The sequence below is a fragment of the Erinaceus europaeus genome, chromosome 12 (assembly GCF_950295315.1).
Source record: "Erinaceus europaeus chromosome 12, mEriEur2.1, whole genome shotgun sequence".
Lineage (NCBI taxonomy): Eukaryota > Metazoa > Chordata > Mammalia > Eulipotyphla > Erinaceidae > Erinaceus > Erinaceus europaeus.
The window spans coordinates 10,958,125-10,980,178 of record NC_080173.1 but is presented as its reverse complement, the minus strand read 5'-3'; the positions used below and the strand labels follow the sequence as shown (position 1 = coordinate 10,980,178).

Here is a 22,054-nt window from a genome sequence, read left to right as displayed (position 1 = left end):
TTGGCCCGCCACTAACCAGTGACTTCACCATCGGACTGGCTTCCTGCCTCAAGAAGCTCTGCTGCCCCCTGCTGGAAATTTGTTGTAATGACCACATGGGTCTAGGATGCTCACAATGAGGACAGTGGCCCCTGGATCTGCCTGGTTTACAAGGTAAATTGCAGTCTCCAATCTACAAGATCTAAGACTTAAGCCAGGAAAGGCGCTCACCAAAGTAGACTCGAACTCCAGAGAGATGGCCCCCAAGGCATGTTCCAGCTGCTCCTTTCTGCTGATGTCCATGATCACCACTTCGGTGGGCTCGCTCAGTTTTCGGATATCCCACCACATGACCTGAGTAGGTTGGGGGGAGAGGGCTTTGAGACTTAAGTCCCCCAGATTCTCCTGGCTTTTGCTTCCCCAGCCCAAATGACGGTTGGTTGTTAGGTGCAACTCATGAAAACACACCTTGAGGTGGATCACTGCTCTGGTGCACAGTCCCCAGCCTGGCTGATGGTCAGGGTCAAGTACAAGCTTCAGAAATCCCAGATGTGGGGATCACACCCCCAGACTTAGTATTCTCAAAGCCCTGACCCCCAGTACGTCTGTAGATGGCGTCATTTAAAACATGCATACACTTTGAGGCCCTCTTGCCATCGAACACCTTTTATTTAATTTATTTTTTTAATATTTATTTATTCCCTTTTGTTGTCCTTGCTGTTTTATTGTTGTAGTTCTTATTGTTGTTGTTACTGATGGTGTTGTTGGATAGGACAGAGGGAAATGGAGACAGGAGGGGAAGACATAGAGGGGGAGAGAAAGACAGACACCTGCAGACCTGCTTCACCGCCTGTGAAGCGACTCCTCTACAGGTGGGCAGCTGGACACTTGAACCGGGATCCTTCCACCGGTCCTTGCGCTTTGCACCATGTGCACCACTGTGCTTAACCCGCTGCGCCACCGCTGGACTCCCTCATCCAAGCCCTTTTTTACCATCCAGCAGTCCCTGTGATTTTTTTTGGGTACAGATTTCATCTATAGTCAACTCACAGATGAAAGTTTAGGAGGGGGGAATAGCTCAATTGGATAGTGAGCTGCTATGGTGTGTGTGTGTGTGTGTGTGTGTGTGTGTGTGTGTGTGTGTGTGTGTGTGTGTGACTCCCTGCACTGAAAGGAGCTCTGATGCTATCTCTGTCACCCTCCCTCTCTGCCTCCTCTGTCTCTATCAAATAATAATAATAATAATAATAATAATAATAATAATACAAATGAAATGTAGGTGATGGAAAAGCAAAAAGCTTCTCATGCCTGAGGATCCAAAGTCCCAGGTTCAATCCCCAGCGCCATCATAATCCAGAGCTGAGCAGTGCTCTGGGGGTGGGGGGATTAAATAAAAAATAACTAACTAAATAAATGCAAAAGGCAATATCCCTTGTGCTCAATGGGACACAACTCAGGAATTTTTTTTAAAAAGGACTATATTGTGTTCTTCAGGACAAAATGGATGGAACTGGAGGTGATTATGCTTAGTGAAGTAAAAAAGGAAAGTGAAAGACAACTGTGAGATATTTTCACTGGTATGTGGGATACAGAGAATTGAAACACACAAACTTGAAAAGAGAAAAACAATAGAAAGTCGGGAGTCAGGCGGTAGCACGGTGGGTTAAAGCGCAGTCGGCACGAAGCGCAAGGACCGGCTGAAGGATTCGAGCCCCCGGCTCCCCACCTGCAGGGGAGTCGCTTCACAAGCGGTGAAGCAGGTCTGCAGGTGTCTGTCTTCCTCTCCCCCTCTCTGTCTTCCCCTCCTCTCTCCATTTCTCTCTGTCCTATCCAACAATGACAACATTAATAACAATAACTGCAACAATAAAACAACAAGGGCAACAAAAGGGAATAAATAAATATAAAAATTAGAAAAAAAATAGAAAGTCAACCCATATCTATGATCTTGGGAAACCTGTGGTGGTTACTGTGGGAGGGGGTTGGGGGCACAGAACTTCGGTGGTGGAGTGGTGTACAACTGCACCCTAGTATCCTTTTCCTTTACTGGGCGGATTAATGGTTTACAGTCGACAGTAAAATACAGCAGTTGGTCCGTGTGTCACATTTCTCAGTTTTCCACAGAACATTCTAACTCCCCACCTAGGTTCTCCTCTGCCATCAAGTCCCAGGGCCTGAATACCCTACACACACACACACACACACACACACACACACACACACACACTCACCCCATAGTCCTTTACTTTGGTGCAATATACCCCTCTTATCTTATAATCCTGTAAATCACTAGTAAAAAATATTTAAGGTGATGTTCCCAGATGAGAGGGGCCCTGCCCTGCCGCCCCCAGCACTCATGGTGGGTACCTGCCCATCTGTGGATGCTGAGAAGCATTCGGTGCCCGTCTTGGACTGCAGCCAGATGGTTCCGTACACGGGGTCTCGATGACTGAACTCAATTGTGGACAACTCCGCCACCAGGCTGCCCTTCCGAGTGTCCCAACAGGCTGGGGGGGGGGGGGATGCAAGTGGGGATTGGGGTGCTGTACAGGGGCTAGGGAAACACTACTCCTTTTTCCTTTTTCCTTTTTTTTTTTCTTTTTTTTGCCTCCAGGGTTATCACTGGGGCTCAGTGCCTGCACTACGAATCCACTGCTCCTGCCGGCCAACTGTTTTGTTTTCCTTTATTTATTTTTTGTTTCCATTTTATTGGATAGAGAGAGAAAGAGAGAAAGACAGAGAGACACACCTGCAGACCTGCTTCACCACTGGTGAAGCTTCCCTGTTGTGAGTGGGGGGCCAGAAGCTGAAACTGAGTCCTTGCACTTCATACCAGGCACACTTAACCTGCCTGGCCCCAACCTGGCACCACTGCCGGGCCCCAACACCAGTCCTCTTGATCTGGCTGGTAAAGAGTTGTAGAATCAGGGCCTGGGTGCCCTGCAGCCCCCAGAGTCTGGCATCATCTTGGAAAGCCCCCCAGAGCATGCTCCATCCATTACTCCATAGGAAGGAGCCAGGCTGGTCCCGGAGAGGCAGGAAGGGGCTTGCAAGTTCAGCCCTTAGGTGGACCCAAAGGAGCTCCCATCTGGCTTCAGAGCCTGGCATCCTGGAACTCTGGCATGGAGATAAATGGCAACCCACATCTATTTCTTAGTCCGGAAGATCCCCAAGGGGGGTGGGGTGGAGAGGTGGGTAGTAAGACTGTCGGAGAGTGGAGCAGCCTGACCACAGAGATGTGAGATGCTTCTCCTCTGATCAGGAGTACAGCCAGGAAGTTTGAGGGTCCGCTTCCAGGTTAGGGGTACAGGGGGCCAGGCAGGAAGGGTCAGAGTCCATGTGGGTGTTTTTTGTCTTTTTGTTTATTTGTGAGCTCACCAGAGACCAGGAAATCAGTTTTCTAGCTGTCATGTAAGCTAAAATGACAGATTAAGAACCTCTGAGGAGGACGGGGGAGACAGAATAATGGTTAAGCAAGGGGGGCGGGCAGTAGCGCAGCAGGTTAAGCGCACGTGGTGCAAAACGCAAGGACGGGTGTAAGGATCCCAGTTCGAACCCTCGGCTCCCCACCTGCAGGGGGATCACTTCACAAGCAGTGAAGCAGGTCTGCAGGCGTCTTTCTTTCTCTCTCCCTCTCTGTCTTCCCTTCTCTCTCGATTTCTCTCTGTCCTATCCAACTACAATAGCAATGACAATAATAATAACAAGGCTAACAACAAGGGCAACAAAAGGGAAAAAAAAATGGCCTCCACAGACTGGGAGTATGGACCGACCAGTCAACGCCCATGTTCAGCGGGGAAGCAATTACAGAAGCCAGACCTTCCACCTTCTGCAACCCTCAATGACCCTGGGTCCATGCTCCCAGAGGGATAGAGAATAGGAAAGCTATCAGGGGAGGGGGTGGGATATGGAGATTGGGCGGTGGGAATTGTGTGGAGTTGTACCCCTCCTACCCTATGGTTTTGTTAATTAATCCTTTCTTAAATAAAAAAAAGAAAAGAAAAAATATTGGAGAATCGAACCAGGACAAGAGTCCAGCTAAAAGTCCTCCAGAGGGTGAAGCACAAAACAACGAGTTCAACATCCAAACATTAGCTAAGGAAATAATAACAGGAGTGAGTAAAGAATTTGAAAAAAATGTAATCAGAAATGCAGGAACAACAAAAGAGAATATAGAAGAAAATTCTAATTATCTCATGGTTATTAGAGAGCTGAAAGCTGAAATCTCTGAGCTAAGAATGCAACTAGCTGAACAAGCTAAAACAGTATCAGAGCAGGGCAACAAAACAGATGAACTCCAGAAAGCAGTAGAGGGCAGAGAGAATAGAATCTATGAGGCTGAAGACAGAATTAGCAAGATTGAGGATGAATTAGAGACAACTAAAAAAGAAGTAAGAGATCTCAAAAAGAGATTAAGAGATGCTGAAAACAACAACAGAGTCCTATGGGATGACTTCGAAAGAAACAATATACACATTATTGGCTTACCAGAGGAAGAAAGAGAAGGAGAGGAAGAAAGCATTCTCCAGACCATAATAGCTGAAAATTTCTCTAGTCTAGACAACATCAAACACATAAAGATTCAAGAATCCCAAAAAAAAAAAAAAAAGAGGAAAGGGGGTCGGGCGGTGGTGCAGTGGGTTAAGCGCATGTGGCACAAAGCGCAGGAACCAGCGTAAGGATCCCAGTTCGAGCCCCCGGCTCCCCACCTGCAGGGGAGTCGCTTCACAGGCGGTGAAGCAGGTCTGCAGGTGTCTATCTTTTTCTCCCCTTCTCTGTCTTCCCATCCTCTCTCCATTTCTCTCTGTCCTATCCAACAACAAATTGCGTCAACAAGGGCAATAATAATAGCCACAACGAAGCTACAACAAGGGCAACAAAAGGGGGGGGGAAATGGCCTCCAGGAGCAGTGGATTCATGGTGCAGGCACCGAGCCCAGCAATAACCCTGGAGGAGGAGGAAAAAAAAGAGGAAAAAAAAAAACCATCGCTGAGGAGTGGGACAGGCAGTGGCACACTGAGTTGAGTGCACACATGACCAGGCAAGGAACCAGGTTCAAGCTCCTGGTCCCCATCTGCAGGAAGGAAGCTTCATGAGCGATAAAGGGGAGTTACAGGTGTCCTTTCTCCCCTACCTCTCCCCACCCCTTTCAATCTCTCCCTGTTCTGTTGAATTAAATCAGTAATTTTTATAAGACTTCTGAAAATTCCCCTCTCTATAAAAGCATGAGGCAACTGGCCAGGGTTTACAGCAATCCAGGGAGCATTTGTTCAAGAAAAACAGCTGAATCTTGGTGAACACAGTGAGTTTTTGTTACATTTTAACTTGCTCCAGTTAAGATCCCACACTCTCCACTTTCATGGCAGCCTTGAAAAATAGTCTCTGCATTCCTTGTGGAGACCAGTAGCCATGTAGTCAAAGGAGGGGCAGTAGGGAGCTGGAGCCCTTTAAAAGCTTATACCCAAGGTGTGTCTTTATTTCACTTGCCTGGAGGATCCCTGGAAGTCCCACTTGAAAGGTTAATTGCTTTAATTTGACTTGGGGATTGTCCGGTAAAAGATGTTTTTTCTTTCCTTTTATTTTTTTAAAGATTTTTTAAAATTTATTTTTCCCTTTTGTTGCCCTTGTTTTTTTTCATTGTTATTGTAATTATTATTGTTGTTACTGATGTTGTCGTTGTTGGATAGAACAGAGAGAAATGGAGAGAGGAGGGGAAAACAGAGAGGGGGAAAGAAAGACAGACACCTGCAGACCTGCTTTACCGCCTGTGAAGCAACTCCCCTGCAGGTGGGGAGCCGGGGGCTCAAACCAGGATCCTTACACCGGTCCTTGTGCTTTGCGCCACTTGCGCTTAACCTGCGGCGCTACTACGCGACTCCCTTTTAAAGACTTTTAAAAATCTTTTTATTATTGGAGAGAGGCAGAGAGAAATTAAAAGAGGGAGAGAGAGGGAAAGAAAAAGAGACACCTGCCCCTGCCCCTAAAGGCGTTACAGATGTGACTGCTGTGTCATTAGGTGGCAGAGAGAAGAGAGGCTTGTCTACGTCCAGTGCCCTGACCTGTAAGCCACTGGGTGATTGATAGTCTGACACTCAACACAGCGCCCCCGCCTGTTACTGTGTGTTTATTGGCGACCTGAGTCCTGTCCTGTAAAAAGCTCTTATTTTTCCTTAGTTCCTGCCTGCCCTCAAATCTTGAGGCGACCCTGTGACCTGAAGACTGGTGTTCATCCCTGTTGGCTGAAGACTGATGGCTCACCATTCAAGGGGAAGGTGACAGTTAGCCTGTGACAATGAGCTTATGGAATGTCTGACCTCTGTCCAAGCCCAGGTTACCAACCAGCCCAGCATCCAGAGGTGGTGTTAGATCATCTGAGAGATCTGTCCACCAAATGGTGCAGTGATCTTACCAGACAGACCAGTCCACCATCCTCAACCTTGTAGCAGATGCCAAGAGACCAGGAGAATGCTGGAAGGCTACTCGGCACCCTCCAGAGGCATTCTCACAAATCATGGGGATCCGCAGCTGATCAAGCCCAGGGCCTCACAGCACTAAGTACTCCCCCACTGCTCTCCTAGTTCATGAATTTGGGAGGGAGGGGGGTGTATTTGGTTCCCAAAAGTAAAATTAAAGGGACCTTGTAAAATTTGAAAATAAACTCCTGGCTTGTATGAAAAAAAAAAAAAGAAAAGTAAAGAAAAAAAAAAAGAGACACCTACAGACTTCACCACTTGTGAAGCTTTCCCTCTGCACATGGGGACCAGAGGCTTGAACCTGGGTCCTTGGGAAGACATCTTTTTCTCTTTCTTTCTTTTTTTTTTTGTCCAAGCAATTATTAAAAATAATTTTATCAGTTACTATTAACTGATAACTATCATTAACCAATTAACTCTGCATCTTCCTAAAGTAAAAAAAAAAAAAGCCTGAAAAGAGGGCCCTGAGAGATAACATAGTGGTTATGCAAAAGAGTTTTATGCCTGAGGCACCGAAATCTCAGGTTTAATCCCTGGCACCATCCTAAAACAGAGCAGAGCAAAAAGACAAAGCTCTAGGACCCAGCGTAAGGATCCCGGTTCAAGCCCCCGGCTCCCCACCTGAAGGGAGGGGTCACTTCACAGGCGGTGAAGCAGGTCTGCAGGTGTCTATCTTTCTCCCTCTCTGTCGATTTCTCTCCGCCCTATCCAAGAACAGCAGCAATGACAACAATAATAATTAATGTCAACAAAATAGGGAAAATGGCCTCCAGGAGCAGTGGATTCGTAGTGTAGGCACCAAGCCCCAAGAATAACCCTGGAAGGAGGGAGGGAGGGAGGGAGGGAGGGAGGGAGGAAGGAAGAAGGGAGGGAGGGAGGAAGGAAGACCAGAGGAGGAGGCATCTGCTGTGTAAAGTCCCCCCACACACACACCTCCTGGGAAACCGCTGTAACAGCTGGAGGAGGACCAAGCGCATGGTCGGGTCTGTGCGCATGCGCAGGAAAGAGCTCAGCAGGCTTGTTGCCTCTGGCTGGGGGGGGGGGGGGAGTGCTGTGCAGGTTCAGGCAGAGTTGACAACTGCTGGGCTGAAAACACAGAGGTCCTCAGCGAAGAGTTTGATTGGCTCCAGGTGTTTAAGGAGCTCTGCCCAATTATAAAGGCATCACTAAGTGGCCTACACCGAGGCTGTCGCGGTCAGTCAGCCAGCCACCACGAAGAACGCATTTAGCTCAGAGATTTTTCTGGAACTTGAGAACCAACAGCAATAACAGCAACAAGAATGAATCCTGGAGAAGCATGAGGGCCTGGTTCTCTGAGTTGTCAGATTATACTGTTAAATTATGTTACCTTCTGTTATACAGAAAGACAATTTTCAACGAGAAAAAGTCTTGGGGCCAGGGGAACAGCATAGTGGTTAAGCTAAAGAACTTCATGCCTTAGGTTCCAAAGTCCCAGGTGCAATTCTTGGCATCACCATAAGCCAGAGCTGAGCAATGCTCTGGTAAAAAAAAAAAAAAAAAAAAAAAGGAAGGAAGGAAGGAAGGAAGGAAAAGGGGTGGGGATAGATAGCATACTGGTTATGCAAAGAGATTGTTGTGCCTGAGGCTTCAAAGTCCCAGGTTCAATCCCTCGCACCACCATAAACCAGAGTTGAGCAGCTCTGGTAAAAATAAATAAATAAATAAATAATAAAAATTTTAAAAGAAAGAGTTGTGAAGAGACAAGAAGTTGTGGTTCACATACAAAGGGGAAATTTAAAAAGTAATAAATAGGCAGGGGTAGATAGCATAATGGTTATGCAAAGAGACTCTCATGCCTAAGGTGCCAAAGTCCCAGGTTCAGTCCCCCACATCTCTATAAACCAAAGCTAAGTAGTGCTCTGGTTAAAATACAATAAATTAATTAACAAGCTAATTAGTTCATTCCTATCAATCTGGCTCTCTCTTTGCACCCTCCTTACCAATCTGCCCATTGTAGCAGCCTCCCAGGAGCACATGAGAATCTTTGGGGTTGTACTCCAAGGTAACAAGAGGAGAAGATGGTTTCAGGGTAATTTCAGGCCGGTTGGGATTTTCTATAAAACAGGAGAAAAAAAATAGTAAGATTCATCTTACTTACCTAGCTTGCTTGCTATCTACCCATCCACCCACCTGTCCATCTTCCAGCAAGTCTAGAAAGAAGAGGTTGGGAGCAAACAGGTATGTCCTTTTACAGGTGAGACGCTTCCATTTGGAAGCCCTCCTGTCTCTCTCCAGGCAGTACCCCCCCACACACACACACACCCAGTGTAGAATCTGGCTCTTTTGTGGCTTGAGGCTCTTCCAGTGGTTTTATTTTGTGTAATCAGGATGGGTACATTTGCATTTCGAGTCCATTTCTCATTGGTATTTATTAAGCACCTTTAATCCTAAAGTGTTTATATGAAGTCAGTTCTTCCCTGCTTCTCAAAATTAACTTCCTGTATACTGGGGATAATGAAAGGAGGGAGCACACAGCACTGTTGTGCTGGACACCTCTTGGATTCACAGCGAGGACAGTAAAGGGCATGTGAGTAATACCAGGAAGTTCACCTGTGCTGGTTACCTGTCTGCTTCTGGCCCTTAAAGATGATCTTTTCAACAAAACAGCCCTTAGTGCTCCCAAGTAAACACACTGCCCCCTAGTGGCCTGAATTAAGGCTAAGTGACAGTAAAGTGAGTTCCCTCTTCTTCCCTGTGGGACTCTCCACAGCCTGCCCCGTGCTCTAACTGATGTGTTTTTTAGGGCCCAGAATTAGAATCGCGGGGGGGAGGGGGGATCTGGTCTTGACTGCCCTGATTAAGTGTCTGCAAAAGAAAGGGGTTACCTGCTTCTGACTTGGCTGTGCTAAGAGCCGTGGCTTTCTCCGGGTTCCCGGGATGCCTCACAGAGGTGTCATCCCTGTGACTGTCCCCTGCCTACTGTGTCCACCTGTCTGTCCTGAGCCCTCCACTTTCAGCCCTTCCTGACCATGGGGAGGGAGCCCTGTGCTCACCCAGATCCCAGATGTAGGATTCGTTGCTCATGCTCTCAGGGGCCCGTTGAAAGTCCAGGCAAGAATATGCCACTGCCAGCTTCCTGTTACCATCTGGATGCCAGGAGAGGTGTGTGGCTGGCCGCTTGATTTCCTGTGGGTCCCTTGAGGGAACAGTCAGGAATAGTTGACGGGAAGGCAAGGCTCCCCAAAGTTTTTATTTGTTCTCAGAAGAATGTCAACATGTGTAATGAATTATGCTCACTCTGAAATTTTGTTTCAAAAGCACAATTGATAAGATTCCCTGAGTGGAACAATTTACTGCACCAGACAGAAATAGGGAATGGATGCTGGAAAGAAAATCCAAGGTTAAACTCCAGTCTGATATTTTCATTTGCTGAAAACATTGAGCCTGAAGCTTGACTTTTTTCCATCATCTCTGGGGCTTGGCCCCTCAGGCTGACTGTTTCAAACAGAGGCAGAGAGGCAAAGAGACAGAGCAAAGGAAAGAAACCACGGCACTGAAGCTTCCCTCAGTACAGTGAGGATCACATGGCAAAGTAGCCAACTGTTCAAGTGGACTTTTTTTTTTTTTTGCCACAGCAAAGCTTAAAAAGTGGTATGATTCCAACTTTGTGACATTCTGGGAAGCTAAAACAGTGACAGTACAAAGGCCAGTCACCACCAAGGATTCGGAGGGAAGGATGGACAGCAAGAGCACAGGAGATGTTTAGGACAGTAGAACTATTCTGAACAAGGCGTTTGTCAAGACCCATCAACCACCCAACACATAGAATCAGCCTTACTATAAACAGGCTTTGCGTGTGACTCAACACGCTACCCCCCCCCATAGCTTTATAGGCAGGGCCTTTGGAAGGTGGTTAGATCATGAGGGTAAAGCCCTCTCCAATGGAATTAGTGCCTTTTGTTATAGAGCGAGACAGGGGGTCGGCCAGTGGCGTACCTGGCTAAGTGCCCACACATGCAAGGATCTGAGTTTGAGTCACCAGCACCCATCTGTAAAGGATGGGGGGACCCTTCACAAGTGGTGAAGCAGGCCTGCAAGGTGTCTCTCTCTCTCTCCCTCTCTATCTCCCCTCCTCTCTCAATTTCTCTCTGTCCTATCCAATAAAAAATGGAAAAGATGGCCATTGGGAGCAGTGGATTTGTAATGCTAGCACAGAGCCCGAGCAATAACCCTGGAAGCAAATAACAATAATAATAATAATAATAATTTTTTAAAGAGACAGAAATTGAGAGGGAAGGGAGCTATAGAGAGAGAGAAAAAGAGAAAGGGAAAGGGAAAGGGAGGGATGGAGAGAGCTCTGCAGCCCTGCTCCACCACTCGCAAAGCTTTCCCCCTTCAGGTGGGGACCAGTGGCTCGAACCTGGTACCAGGTACACACGCCACCACCCAGCCCCTGGGATTAGTGTCATTATAAAAGAGACTACAAGAGGTCAGGTAGTGGCACACTTGGTTGAGCACATATGTTACAATGCACAAGGACCCAGGTTCAAGTCCCTGGCCCCCACCTGCAGGGAGAAAGCTTTGTGAGTGGTGAAGCAGGGCTGCAGGTGTCTGTCTGTCTCTCTTCCTCTTTATCTCCCCCTACTCTCTTAATTTCTGGCTATCTCTATCCAATAAATAAATATTAAACATTAAAATAATAATAAAATAATAATAGAACAAAAGAGCATACAGAGAGATCCTTCACCCTGTTCACACTGCCTGTACAGGGTCTCACAGATTCACTAAGTCCTCCTGTCGGGAAATTGTGAGGATGTGGTAGAGCCTGGCAGGGCTTGACCTGAGGAGTGCATCTATCCTGTCAGTCTCTCTCTCTACCAAGAAGTTGAGCAAGGAGGGACAGGAGTAACCACAAAGGTTTGCCCCGTCTTATCAGACTCCCTGCCTCACAAAGCACCCTGCATTCCTGATACTATGGCCTGCTCCCTTATTATCTACATAATCATTGTTTTGCCTGAAAGATCCCCACCCATTCCATTCCTTTGATCTATCTTCTTTCTACCCTCAAGACCCTCCCTGCTTGCAGGGTATTATTATTTTTCCTACCATGTAAACCCTCACAACAGTTGCTAAGGAAGTTACCTTTCCCAGCTTCTTTTTGCCTTTTTCCGCCCCTTTCCAAACCATGCCAAGCCATTTCCGTTTCCAACTTGCCACTTCCGGGTGGACCTTTAAAAGCCTTGGCTCCCTGATCAATAAAGAATTGAATTGCCTCTCCGCCATGAGCTCTGTTCATGAGTCATCTCCCTTGCCTCGCTGAGTGAGGAGCAGCCCAGGCTGGCTCTGGTCGGTCATGTTCTCTCCAACCCAGAGAGTATGCGCCAGGAAAGAGACACCCCCTCGCTAGCCCAGCATCCTCCCCCAAAGTCTGTGCTTGCTTTGCTCAAGGCAGACTTAACCCCAGAGCAGTGTGCTTGTCTGCTGGGAGTCTGGGATTCTGGGCATCTAACATCCCTCCTCTTATAAAGGGGAGGCAAGAGCAAATGAGTCTGGAGTCCCTTTTGGAAGTGCATGTCCCACTGGGGAATCACTGACTGGCAGGACCCCCCCCCCCCCCCACTGCAGAAGTACCTGAAAACATTGATGGTTTTAGCAGAAGGGGCCTCTTCCGTCACCTCCACCGCCACTTCATCATCAAAATACTCCTGGTAGATGTCGATGGCATTATTCTGCTTGATGCAGTGCTCCATGACCTGAAGACACATGGCCAGAGCTTAGTGGGAAACAGACGTGCTTTCATTCTGACTGGAGACGAAACAGAGTCTGAGAGGGATGAAAATAGCTAGCAGTTGCTCCCATCCATTTTCAGTGGGGCTAACATTGCACCCAAGGGAATAAAAATTGGTTCCTGGGGTGAAAGGATACTATGGTTTGTGTAAAACCACAGATAAACCTTTAGCTTGCTGTGGGGGAGGTGGGGTGCGTCTGCTTACTCCCAGATAGCTTTCTGAAGGAGTCAGCATGCTGCTCCTGTGAGCTTCAGGGAGCCAGCCCACACCCAGGTGTGACCAGGGCTTGGCAGGGGACTTGGAGGATGACTGGAGAGGAAGTTCTGCCTTACCGAGCCCAGCTGCATGATGGCATTGATATAATTCTCATCTTTCTCCACCTTCTTCCGGAATCGGATCGTCTGCTCCAGTTCTAGGGGGTTCACATCCTTGGGCCAGCCCCCCTCAATGTGATTGACCCCCCGGGTCTCCATCTCGAATCGTTCTGTGTTGGCCTAAACAAAGAGCCATGGTGTTTTGTTTGTCTGTGTTTTTTGCCTTCAGGGTTGTCGCTGGGTCTTGGCGCCAGCACTATGAATCCACTGCTCCCGGTGGCCATTTTTTCATTTTTATTGGATAGGACAGAGAGAAACTGAGAGGGGGAGATAGGGGAGGAGAGAGACAGAAAGACACCTACAGACCTGCTTCACCACTTGTGAAGCAACACCCCTACAAGTTGGGAGACAGGGGCTCGAACCAGGATCCTTGTGAGGGTCCTTGCGCTTTGTACTATGTGCATTTAATCCGGTGCACCACCCACCCACCACCACCCCATCACTTCTGCAGTCAGCAGTCTGGGTTGGCTCTGCCCACTCTCCGTCACAGGGACATTGGGAGGATAGAGTTTTGCCTCTTTTCCCATTTCTTCATGTGTTTTGTTTCCTTGCAGGAAAATACACATAATATTTAATTTTACCATTTAAAAATGTACCAGTGGGGTTGGGGTGGGGGCACCAAGATAGCTCATCAGGTATGTGATCCAGGTTTGAGTCTCAACATCACATGGGGACATCAGGGGAAGCTTTGATGCCGTTGCTACAGGTTCAAGACTCAGCCAGCCGATAGAATCAACAAAGAGAAACTTTTAAAAATGTTTTTAAATTATGTTTATTTACTTAATGGATATAGACAGTCATAAATCAAGGTGGGTGGGGGAGATAGAAAAGAAGAGAGACACAGAAAGACACCTGTAAACACTGCTTCATCACTTGCAAAGCTTTCCCCCTGCAGGTGGGGACCAGGAACTCGAACCTGGGTCCTTGTGTATTATAACATGTGCTCAACCAGGTGCACCAACCACCATTCAGCCCCACAGAGGCACTTTATTAATGCCAGGCAGCGGGATCTCTCCCAGAGCACCCATCCCCAGCTGCAGTTCTCGTTGGCTTAAGTCCGGGTTGGGCTTGGGGGTTGGGCTAAGCAGCTACTGCAAGCAAGCAAGCAGGAAAGAAATACAAAAGCAAAATGTAGCCGTTAGCCTTGGCCACTACACATGCCACTAGGCACATTCACTAGGCGTTTCACGCCACTGGCCTTGTGCCCTGCTCACCTGCTGCAGCTCACTTAGTGAGGTTCAGTCTGACCTTCCTTGTCTCAATTGTCCTCACTTACTTGACCTTCTGCTTAACGGGCTGCACAGTCTCAGACTCCTGCACATGCTCTGTTCGTCTGCACATCCTCAGTCCTCCTCTGCAGCCGCAGTCTTTCTGTTCTGTGTCACTGTGGTGTCTCCCATCCCCCCCACTCCAAGTGGAAAAAGTCACTGTGGAATAGTGGATTTGTGCATGCACAAGGCCCCAGAACACACACACCAGTATTAACACTGATAAACTTTGTCATCGACCCAAATGGAGGCCCCCATTCACATTAAACTGCCACTTCCCACTCCAGTTCTCCATTTTTTTATATTTATTTTCCCTTTTGTTGCCCTTTTGTTGTTGTTGTTGTAGTTATTATTGCTATTGATGTCATCATTGTTGGATAGGACAGAGAAAAATGGAGAGAGGAGGGGAAGACAGAGGGGGAGAGAAAGATAGACACCTGCAGACCTGCTTCACCACCTGTGAAGTGACTCCCCTGTAGGTGGGGAGCCGGGGGCTCGAACCGGAATCCTTTCGCCAGTCCTTTGTGCCGTGTGCACTTAACTGGCTGTGCTACCGCCTGACTCCCCAGTTCTCCGTTTTTATGTCAACTCTCACAAAAGTTCCAAGTCGTAACTGGGTGGCGCTGCTGTCACAAAACCTGAACATGCTGTGGCCTCCATGGTAGCCACCTGGCTTAGCTGGCTGTGCCATGGACAAAAATCACCCCGGGCCCCGTCGACAGCAATCAGCCCCAGGAGCACAAGAAACTCAGGCTGCTTGTGAGCTGTGAGTTATGGGCACCACCCATACCCATGGACTTCTTAAAGTGTTTTTACCAAGTCAAGAGTGACTTATCTCCCCCCCCCCCAAACCAGAGCACTGTCCAGCTCCAGCTTGTGTTCCAGGGAACCAACTCTGGGACCTCGAGAGTCTTTGCATAACCATGATGCAGTCTCTCTGCCCCAAGAGTGACTGTAATGCAACAGATCAGGACCAAGATAAAAGAGGATCTTCCATGAGATGATGTCCTCTGCAACTCCTGACAGAATCAGGACACAACCCGTGCCAGGTTCACACAGACACTCTGAAAATCTGGACCACAAACACGACTCTATGTCCCCTTACATTAGAGGCCCCTCTGACCAGAACTTTCTATAAGTTACCTTCCTTTTTCATAAACTAGATAGTTATCTGGAGGTGTGAACTCCTAGCCCCTCAAAATCCCCTCTCTCAGTCATATAAACGAAATGCCTGACAACACAGAATGGGAAAGGTGAGGCCAGAGAAGACTGCAGGAGAAGGAGCGCCTTGAGGGGCCGGGTGGTGTGGCACGTGTTACAATACTTATGGACCCAGGTTCGAGACCCAGGTTCTTATCTGCAGGGGGGAAGCTTCACAAGCAGTGAAGCAGTGCTGCAGTTGTCCTTCTCTCTCTCTGCCCACTTTTCTCTTTTTTAATTATCTTTATTTATTGGATAGAGACAGCCAAAAATGGAGAGGGAGAGGGTGACAGAGTGGGTAAGAAACAGCTGCAAACCTGCTTCACCACTTGCAAAGCTTTCCCCTTGTATGGAGGTGGGGACCAGGGACTAGAACCTGGGTCCTTGCACATAGTAACATGTGTGCTCAACCAGATGTGCCACCACCTAACCTCTCTGCAGGTTGGTCGGTCTTTCTCCCCCATCTACCTCCCCTTGCTCTCTCAATTTCTGTCTTTATACAGATGAATACATAAATAAATTAATTAATTTAATTAAACAGAGTAGCTAGGTCTCTTCCTAAAGGTGGAGACTGGGATGGGTCTTAGAGTCTAAGCCTGCCCACACCCCAGCATCTGCACTGGGCAGCTCCAACCTCCTCCCAGGTGGTGGGGACACCGAGTCCCCCCAGGTGTGTCCCAGACCTCCTCCACTCCCACCCCGACCACATCTTCTCGGGGAAGCGGGGACCAGGGCCCACCTCATGTTCCGACATGCTGGTGGAGCACTGAATGCCTGTGTCCACTGGGTTCCGCTCCACGAACTGCTCGGCCAGTTCCGGGTTGGGTGCGATGTCGATGTTCAGCTCCGCCTGCCGGTCGGAGAAGTTGCACTGCTTCCCAAACTCGCTGCGCTTCTTCACATACACGTACACGATCTCCATGCTGCCAGCTCCTGCCGGACGGAGGAGGGTGTGTGAGTGCCCCTTGCTACCCCCAAGGGTCACGCCAGAGGTTGCTCCAGGGTCTCAGTGTGGCTGGGGGGAGGGGCCCTAGGGAATTTTTCAAAAAATATTTACTTATTTATCCAATGATATAGAGACAGTCAGAAATTAAAAGGGAAGAGGGAGGGGGAGAGGGAGGGAGGAAAAGAGGGAGAGAGAGGAGTCAGGCGGTTAAGCACACACACTAGTGTGCACAAGGACCCAGGTTCAAACCCCTGGGTTTGAACACCTGCAGGGGCTAAGTTTCACAAGTGGTGAAACAGGGCTGCAGGTGTCTCTCTGTCTCTCTCCCTCTCTATCTCCTCCTCTCCTCTCAACTTCTATCTGTCTCTGTCCAATAACAAATAAATAAAATATTTATATTAAAGAGAGAGACACCTGTGGAGCATTGCTTCACCACTCACAGAGTTTTCCCCCTCCAGGTGGGGACCAGAGGCTCTAACCCAGGTCCTTGCTCATTGTAACATGTGTGCTCAACCAGGTGCACCACCACCCAGCCCTCTTTCCCTCTTTTTTTTTTTTTTTTGTTTACCAGAGCACTGGTGGGGGGGGGATTGAACCTGGGACTTCGGAGCCTCAGGCATGAGAGTCTGTTTACATAACCATTATGCAATCTACCCCCTCTCTCTTTCCCTATCTCCCTCTCCCCTCTCAATTTCTGTCTGTCTCTATCCAATAATAAACAAATAAAATATTTTTTTTAAAAAAAGAAAAAATCTTAAAAAAAAAAAGAAAGAAAGAAAGAAAAGAAACTCTCTTCTATACGGGAAAAGCAGCCGCAATGACTGGGGAGAAGGCAGAAGTGGACACAGAAGTAGAGATAGCAGGCTGCCACATTTTTTTATTTGACATGCTGAGGGGCTTGTGAAAAGCACACACACTCAACAGCATTCTCCCGTCCACCAACAAGACATCCGGGATGCTCTGGGTCTCCCCACACGCCTGCCAGGCTCGCAGTTCCAGGCGGCCTGACTCGTCCCGTTAACAGACCATGGCTAGAAGGCAGCCCACTTCCAGCAGACACAAGGAGGCTTAAGAGCAGTGGGAAACTGCAGGAAGACAGAAACTGCCTCTTTAGCCCAGACCTCATTTGCAACGGCTGTATTTTCCTCCTTAGTGTTTCCCAAGGCTGAGTCAGGAGTGAGAACAGAGGCATTGTCTTCCATGGGAGGCAGACAGAGGGAACATTTAAAGGCCGGCCTGGCGACTGGTAGGAAGGCAGTTCATTCAAGAATCCAGGAAGGGCTCTTTCTCTCAGGCTAGCAAAGGCATGGAGCTGAATAGTGAAAGCAGAGCAGGGGGGCTCTGGGGGCTCCTTCCCAAATTGGTAGGTCAGTGCCTAAGTGAATCCAGTTGTCTGCACAGCTGGCTTTTATTTTTAAATCTTTATTTATTGGATAGAAACAGCCAGAAATTGAAAGGGTAGGGGAGAGAAAGAGGGGGAGAGACCTGCAGACCTGCTTCACCACTTATGAAGCTTTCCCCCTGCAGGTAGGGACTGGGGGCTTGAACCTGGTTCCTTGAGCACTGTAACATGTGCACTTAGCCAGATGCGCCACCACCTGCCCCCCCCCTTTAACTTTCTTTTTTATTTGACAGAAGGAAACTGAGCGGGAGGAGGAGATAAAGAGACAGAGAGACACCTGCAGCCCTGCTTCACCATTCGTGAAACATCCCCCATGCAGGTGGGGACTAGGGCGTTTGAACCTGGATCCTTGTGCATGGTAATACGTGCACTTAACCAGGTAAGCCACCACTCAGCCCCTAGAGACGGCTCCACACGGAGGCAGGAGTATACAGCTGCCCTCTGGGAATTAGGGGTCGCTCACCTATACCGAGAGAAACCCAAAGGTGAGCAGAAACTGCTGTGTCAGACACAAGACCACATGGAGCCAGACACATGCTGGCTGGAGAGCCATAACTACAGGGGCCAGGCAGTGGCACACTCCGTTAAGCGCACATAGTACTAAACACAAGGATACGGGTTCAAGCCCCTCGTTCCCCATCTGCAGGGAGGAGGCTTCACGAGTGGTGAAGTAGGTCTGCAGGTGTCTCTCTCCCTCTCTCTCCTTCTCTCTCAACTTCTCTCTGTCCTACCCAATAGAAATGGAAATGTGGCTGCCAGGAGCAGTGGATTCATAGTGCCAGCACCAAGCCCCAACGATAACCCTGAAGGCCAAAAAAAAAAAAAGAAACGAAAACTAAAGACATCATAACTGCTATCATCTTCTGTTGGGCAGTAGGCCAGCTTCCCCCTACTTAACCCTGCGGTCTATTTATATAACCTGTTACCTCAGAATCGCCCTGCCTGCGGGGCACTGGTTTAACCCCACTGGTTCAAACTGTCTGTCTTTTTGCTCTGCCCCCTCTCCCAGTCACACCCTGATTTTCACCACTCTCTTTTCGCTCCACCCTCTCTACATCACATCCTGTTTCCACCCTACTTGGCGAATAATAAATACAGCTGCTCTTCTGATTAAAGACACTTGGAATTGCCTTCTGGCTCCGAGAGTCCCAGAGTCTCTCTCCTGCGATGCTAGCCCGGCACAAGTTCCTGATCCCTCTCCCACCCAGCAGCCTGGGTTGGCTCCAGTTGAGTTCTCTCCAGCCCAGAGAGCACTTGCTCGGGAAGAGGCACCCTCAGGCTATCCCGGCAATCTTCCACATCCTATGAACCCGAAGAATCCTCTACCCATTCGGAAAGCAGACTCCCCTCAGGCAGTAAGGAGAAGAGTAATTCTTAGAAAGAAGCTCTGGGGGACAGGTGGGGGTACCCCTCGTAGAGTGCCTACATCACAATGCACAAGGACCCGGGTTCAAGCGCCTAGTCCCCATCTTCAGGGAGGAAGTTCCACAAGTGGTAAAACAGTGATGCAGTGTCTTTCTCTCCCTTCCCTCGCCCTTTATTTCCCTCTTCTCTCTCAATTTCTGTCACCATCCAAAATAAATGTATAGAAAAATAAGGAGTAGAAGGGGCCGAGAAATAGTGCACTGGGTTAAGAGAAGCCAAGGACCAGCATAAGGATCCCGGTTCCAGCCCCCGGCTCCCCACCTGCAGGGGAGTCGCTTCACAGGCGGTGAAGCAGGTCTGCAGGTGTCTGTCTTTCTCTCCCGTTTCTGTCTTCCTCTCCTCTCTCCATTTCTCTCTGCCCTATCCAAACACAGCAGCAGCAGCAACAACAACAGCAACAACAACAATGGGGGAAAAAAGATGGCTCCAGAAGCAGTGGATTGGTAGTGCAAGCACACAGCCCTAGCGATAACCCTGGAGGGAAAAAAAAAAGAAGAAAGAAAGAAAGCAAAAAAGAAAGAAAGAAAGAAAAAAGAAGAAGTAGAAAGAAGCTCTGCAGGTGGTGCACCTGGTCAAATGCACACATGACAGTGCAGAAGGACCCAGGTTCAAGCCCCTGGTCCCCATCTGCAGGAGGAAAGCAAGGCTGCAGGGGTCTCTCTGCTTCTCCTTCTCTCTCACCCACCCTTCTGAATTTCTCTGTTTCTACCCAATAATAGATAAATTTAAAAAGAAAGAAAGAGAGAACAGGAAGAAAGATGCCCTGTGGCTGGAAGAGATGTTTTCCATGCTGGGCTGGTGGAATTAAGTTGAGTACTGGAACTAATCAGGGAGGCAAGTGGCCTGTCTGCTACCTTCCTCTGTGCTGAACCTCCAGGTGGGTATAAAAAGACAAAATACCAGGGGCTGGAGGGGGGGCACAGTGGGTTAAGAGCACGTGGTGCAAAGCGTAAAGACCAGCGTAAGGATCCTGGTTCGAGCCCCCAGCTCTCCACTTAGAGGGGAGCCCTTTCAAGGGCGGTGAAGCAGGTCTGCAGGTGTCTTTCTCTCCCCCTCTCTGTCTTCCCCTCCTCTCTCCATTTCTCTGTCCTATCCAACAACGAATCACATCAGCAACAATAATAACCACAACAAGACTACAACAACAAGGGCAACAATATGGGGAAAAAGTGGCCTCCAGGAGCAGTGGATTCATGGTGCAGGCACTGAGTCCCAGCAATAAGCCTGGAGGCAAAAAAAAAGACAAAATATGTGGTCTGGGAGGTGGTGCAATAGATAAAGCACTGGACTCACATGCTTGAGGTCCTGAGTTCAATCCCTAGGAGCACATTACCAGAGTGATATCTGGTTCTTTCTCTCTCCTCCTGTCTTTCTCATAAATAAATAAAATCTTTAAAAGAAAGAAAGAAAGCTTAAAAAAAAAAAAAAAAGGAAAGATCTTCCTCTTCCTTGTGGTGGCAGATAATGAATGGTTGTCATGACAGTGTTGTCTCTTTGAAGGGAGGCTGGGGTGTTTGCATGCACCTCCACCTCTACCTTCAGTGCACGACAGTCAAGACGCCACAGACTCCCTTTGTCACAGGCTTGAGTGTGAGACTTTGACACTAGGATCTCCTGGAGAGCTCTCCCTCACCTCTCCCTTACCTCTTCGGACTTGCAAAACAAGGGACAGCAAGGAAAGGGTTAAGAAGGGGAGGCACAGAAGTGCCTCCTTCACCAACCCAGCCAGGGCTGCATTTCCAGCCAGCCAGGGGCCAGGTAGTGGTGCACCTGGCTGAGCACACATTATAGTGAGCAAGGACTGAGGTTCGAGCCCCCAGCCCCCACCTGCAGGGGAAAAGCTTCATGAGTGGTGAAGCAGTCTTTCAGATGTCTCTCTGTCTTTCTCCCTTTCTATGGGCACCCCTTCCTTCTCAATTTCTGGCTCTCTATCCAATAAATAAAGATAATTTTTTTTAAAAAAAAAAGAGGGTTCCCCATGTCTCCAGGAGACAAGCCCTAGGAGGAACTTCCAGTGAGTAGGGGGCATGGAGTCCTGTGACTGGGGCAGGCGGGTAGTGGGAGCAGGATTAGCAGAGATACCAGAAGCGACCATCCGAGCACCCACCTTAGGGTAGTACTATCCTAGAAGGACACCCCCTTTAGTGCAAGGAGTTTCTTGCACTCTGAGAGATTATTACCCTGGGGGACTCTCCCCTTCACTCCACACGCTCTTCTTCACCTCAGACGTTTTTTGGCACCTGCTGGGTCTGCTCCTTCTGCGGCCTCGGATCTGCTCAAACGGCTGGGAGCCCGGGAGTTTACCCGTTGCCTAGCAACCCTGGCTGGGCCCCGGGCGCGGGGGCGGGGCCGCGGGCGGGTCAGAGCCTGTGACCTTTGTCCTGCGGGACGGAAAGCCCACCTCCAACTCCCGAGAAAGTTAACAAAGTTAGTCAATCACCAGTAAAGACGGATGTTTATAGAACCTTTGCCAAGGAAGTTATCTAAGGCTACAACACTGGGCAAGAGCTGGCGAAAATACAAATTGTAGAGCCTTTCAGAGACCTGGTTCCTGATGCCTTTCTGATCCTTCCGTCCTCATCCATCCATCCTTCCTTCCTTCCTTCCTTCCTCCCTCCCTCCCTTCTTTCCTTCCTTCCTTCCTTCCTTCCTTCCTTCCTTCCCTCCTTCTTTTTAAGTATTTATTTGTGGGATTCAGGTGGTAGCACAGCGGGTTAAGTGCAGGTGTGAAGCGCAAGGACCACCGTGAGGATCCCCCAGCTGCCCACCTGCAGGGGAGTCACTTCACAGGTGGTGAAGCAGGTCTGCAGGTGTCTATCTTTCTCTCTCCCTCTCTGTCTTCCCCTCCTCTCTCCATTTCTCTCTGTCCTATCCAACAACGATGACATCAGTAACAATAATAATAAATACAACAATAAAACAAGGGCAACAAAAGGGAATAAATAAATGTTTTTAAAAAGTATTCATTTGGTCTCTCTCCCCCTCTCTGTCTATCCCTCCTCTCTCCATTTCTCTCTGTCTTATCTAACAACAATGACATCAACAATAATAATAATAATAAAGGGCAACAAAAGGGGGAAAAAAGTATTCATCTGTTTGTTTATTAGTGATCAACTAGGGGAGTGAGAGGGATGGGAGTCAGAGCATTACCCTGGCACATTACATGCGGGGCATTGACCTCTGGGCCTCATGCTTGAAAATCCAGTACTCTACCCACTGCACCACCTCCTGGCCTTG

The 22,054-nt window shown here is 48.6% G+C and overlaps 1 protein-coding gene and 1 pseudogene across 4 annotated transcripts in view; one reads left to right on the top strand and one right to left on the bottom strand.

Moving 5' to 3' along the window:
- The window catches only part of DNAI2 (dynein axonemal intermediate chain 2), a 30,780-nt gene extending 9,669 nt beyond the window's left edge, over positions 1–21,111 (bottom strand). For 3 of the 4 annotated variants that reach the window (XM_060202689.1, XM_060202690.1, XM_060202692.1), the window contains exons 1-9: positions 21,008–21,088; positions 20,925–20,956; positions 15,784–15,977; positions 12,535–12,696; positions 12,045–12,166; positions 9,467–9,609; positions 8,414–8,527; positions 2,347–2,486; positions 211–333 (exon numbers count right to left, since the gene is read on the bottom strand). In XM_060202689.1, coding sequence (XP_060058672.1) covers positions 211–333; positions 2,347–2,486; positions 8,414–8,527; positions 9,467–9,609; positions 12,045–12,166; positions 12,535–12,696; positions 15,784–15,966 — 987 coding nt within the window. In that variant the 5' untranslated portion in view covers positions 15,967–15,977; positions 20,925–20,956; positions 21,008–21,088. Of the gene's footprint in view, positions 1–210; positions 334–2,346; positions 2,487–8,413; positions 8,528–9,466; positions 9,610–12,044; positions 12,167–12,534; positions 12,697–15,783; positions 15,978–20,924; positions 20,957–21,007 lie in introns of all 4 variants that reach the window. The other variant, XM_060202691.1, reaches the window with a different exon arrangement.
- Positions 5,953–6,072, top strand: LOC132542335 (small nucleolar RNA SNORA17; annotated as a pseudogene).
- Positions 21,112–22,054: the final 943 nt, after the last annotated feature.